General features: G+C 45.3%; 1 protein-coding gene across 1 annotated transcript; it reads right to left on the bottom strand.

The window, feature by feature from the left end:
• Nucleotides 1–1,005: 1,005 nt before the first annotated feature.
• LOC123254779 (disks large homolog 5-like) lies at nt 1,006–2,061 on the bottom strand (the record flags this gene model as incomplete). Its single annotated transcript, XM_044683709.1, has 1 exon — nt 1,006–2,061. A coding segment is annotated over one exon (1,056 nt), but the record flags the coding sequence as incomplete, so codon positions are not given.
• Between the last annotated feature and the right edge of the window lie 409 nt (nt 2,062–2,470).

Raw genomic sequence — 2,470 nt, 5'->3', positions numbered from 1 at the left:
ATAATAAATATAAATGTTTTATATCTATATTTATTTATTTTTATGTAATTTATATATTTATTATATATCTTACATAATAAATATAAATATTATAAATATAAAATAAAATATAAAAAGATAAATATCTTTTACAGGTACTGAGAAACCAAAAAATTCATGTGACTACAATATCTCTAAGGTACACCTGTACATTTTAATGCTCCAACAAGATTATAAACTGCTTGAGAACAAGAACTGCGTGTCTCTTTCTGTCCAGCCCATCACGGGACCTGGCCACATTCTCCAGTTCATTATCTGTCCTACACAATTAATCACTTCTTCCATTCATACACAAGGTGCCCCAAGAAGTCTTAAGAGTGGTTTTGAAGTCTTATACAATTAATTCCTCTCTAGATTTAAAAAACTAGAGGCAGGGACTCTACCATGCATTTTGGTATTTCCTCTCTGTTCCTTAAAACATCTTAGTTGCTCAATGACTACAGAATTACAATGCTCACCAAATGTTAATGAGCCATCAGCCCTAGAGTCAATTAAATAATACTAATTTTCTTGAAAGCTTCATCATCTTCTTAACACTTTTCTGGGTACCACTATTGAAGCACTAACTGTGCATTCACCCCAGCTAGGCTTCAGCTCTTTAAGAAGGATGACACCAAGGACAAAGAGGACCATTTTGCCAGGGCTACTCCTTAACCTGTCAACACCAAACTCAACATCCTCCTGTTTTTCAAGGGAGTTGGCAACACATTTAGTGAGGGTCAAGGATGATCTCCATCATGGGGTGGGTTGATGGCTATACATCAAGAACATGTTTCTCTTCTATCTCCATCCTCCAATCCCACCACTGGACCCCACATCACTTAGAGGCTCTGCTTATTCATGGGTACCCATTCTTCTCTGGTGGCCAAGTCAACAAGAAACAACAACAACCGGGAACCTGAATACCCAGGCTGGTCCTACTGAGGGTAACAGGACGTCCTTACCTGCTATCACCCACATTCTCACCCATCCATTTCCGGTCTTTACCTGAAGTGACTGGTTGGGAATGGCTACTGGGGTGAGTTTGTGCCGAAGAATTGGCGCTGATTTGGGCCGGGGTCGCTTCAGATCTGAATCATCCCCTCTCTGGAAATTGTCATCTTCTTCACAAGGCTTCCTCCCAGGCAAGAGGGCACAATCTCCCTCTTCTTCCCGATAGTAGTGTCCAGGAATCCGACCCCTACTCTTATGAGGTGGGGAGTCTTGTTTGAGCCCCAGAGGGGCTGGTGCAGATGGATGGCTGGCTGGTGGGCTGGTGGAAGGAGAGCTGGGAACCAGGGTGGTCTCTGAACCAGAGCTGTCTTGTGGTCTGTGTTTGAACTTAATGGAGTCACTTCTCTTGGGAGGGGTAGGAGGAGTTGGGGACCCTTCTGCCTTGGAGGACTGGGGAGAATGGGCAGGGGCAGGGCCTGGGGAAAGATAATCTACTTTGGGGGGTGTCTGGGGGCGCTTGAAGGTGTCAGGGTCAAAGATCGACTTCCTCTGCTTTGGCTTCTTATAGACAGAGAATTTCTCTGTCTCTGCTGAAGAGGCGTTCACCATCACTTTGGGCCAGGTCCCACCACTGTGTTTCATCCCAGACCCTGCCTCTTCCAGCGTGGATCCCACCAGGACACAGTCCCCAATGACGGTGTCAAAGGGAGGCAACATCCTCCGACTGCCCAAATTCACCAGTCCATACCCACGTTCCCCATAAGGGTCTGAGCTGAAGGAGCTGAGACTGTGCTCTGAGGTGCTGTGGCAACTCCGATGAGGGTCAACGACCTGCAAAGGACCTCGGGGGAAGGGCTTGTGCTCACAAAAGGAGCCCCCACTGCTTCCTGGGGTGCTCGGGTCCTTCTTATCCTCTAAGCTCTCCAAATGGAAAATGTCTGTCTGCGTGGAGCTGTTGTGTTGTGTCAGGTTCCTCTTATTCTGAGCCTGAACCTCCGATCCATGAAGCCTGCAGTTCAACACTTTCTCTGAGTCCTTGAGATTCTCAAAAATATTCTGACCACTCCACGAAGAGCTCTGAGGGAACACCTAGGAGGCCCCAAAGGGAGGGAGGAAAGAGAACATTCAGATCACAGCTTAGCAACACTGTTTAAGCAAAGAAAGCAGACAGCAACAGTAATGATATCTGCCATTAATACAAAGCCCTGAGGCTTACAAAGCATTTTACCAACCTTTTACCAACATTATCTATTACCCCATAGAAATAAAAATTAATAACCATTTATTTACACAAGATAGAAAAATTAATCTCAACCCTGTCATTAAGAACACCTCCAAAAAGCCTTTCCTATTTTTAAGCCATAAGCTCACTCATATTCTCTCTTTCTCTCTCTCTCTCTCTCCCCCATCTCCACTCTCTCCTCCTTGTCCCTCCCTTTTTCTCTCTCTCTCTCTCCCTTTCTCTCTCTCTCTCTCTCTCTCTCTCTCTCTCTCTCTC

This window comes from Gracilinanus agilis, unplaced genomic scaffold (assembly GCF_016433145.1).
Source record: "Gracilinanus agilis isolate LMUSP501 unplaced genomic scaffold, AgileGrace unplaced_scaffold3226, whole genome shotgun sequence".
NCBI lineage: Eukaryota > Metazoa > Chordata > Mammalia > Didelphimorphia > Didelphidae > Gracilinanus > Gracilinanus agilis.
Note: the sequence above shows the minus strand (reverse complement) of the source record. Positions and strands in the feature narration are given on the sequence as shown.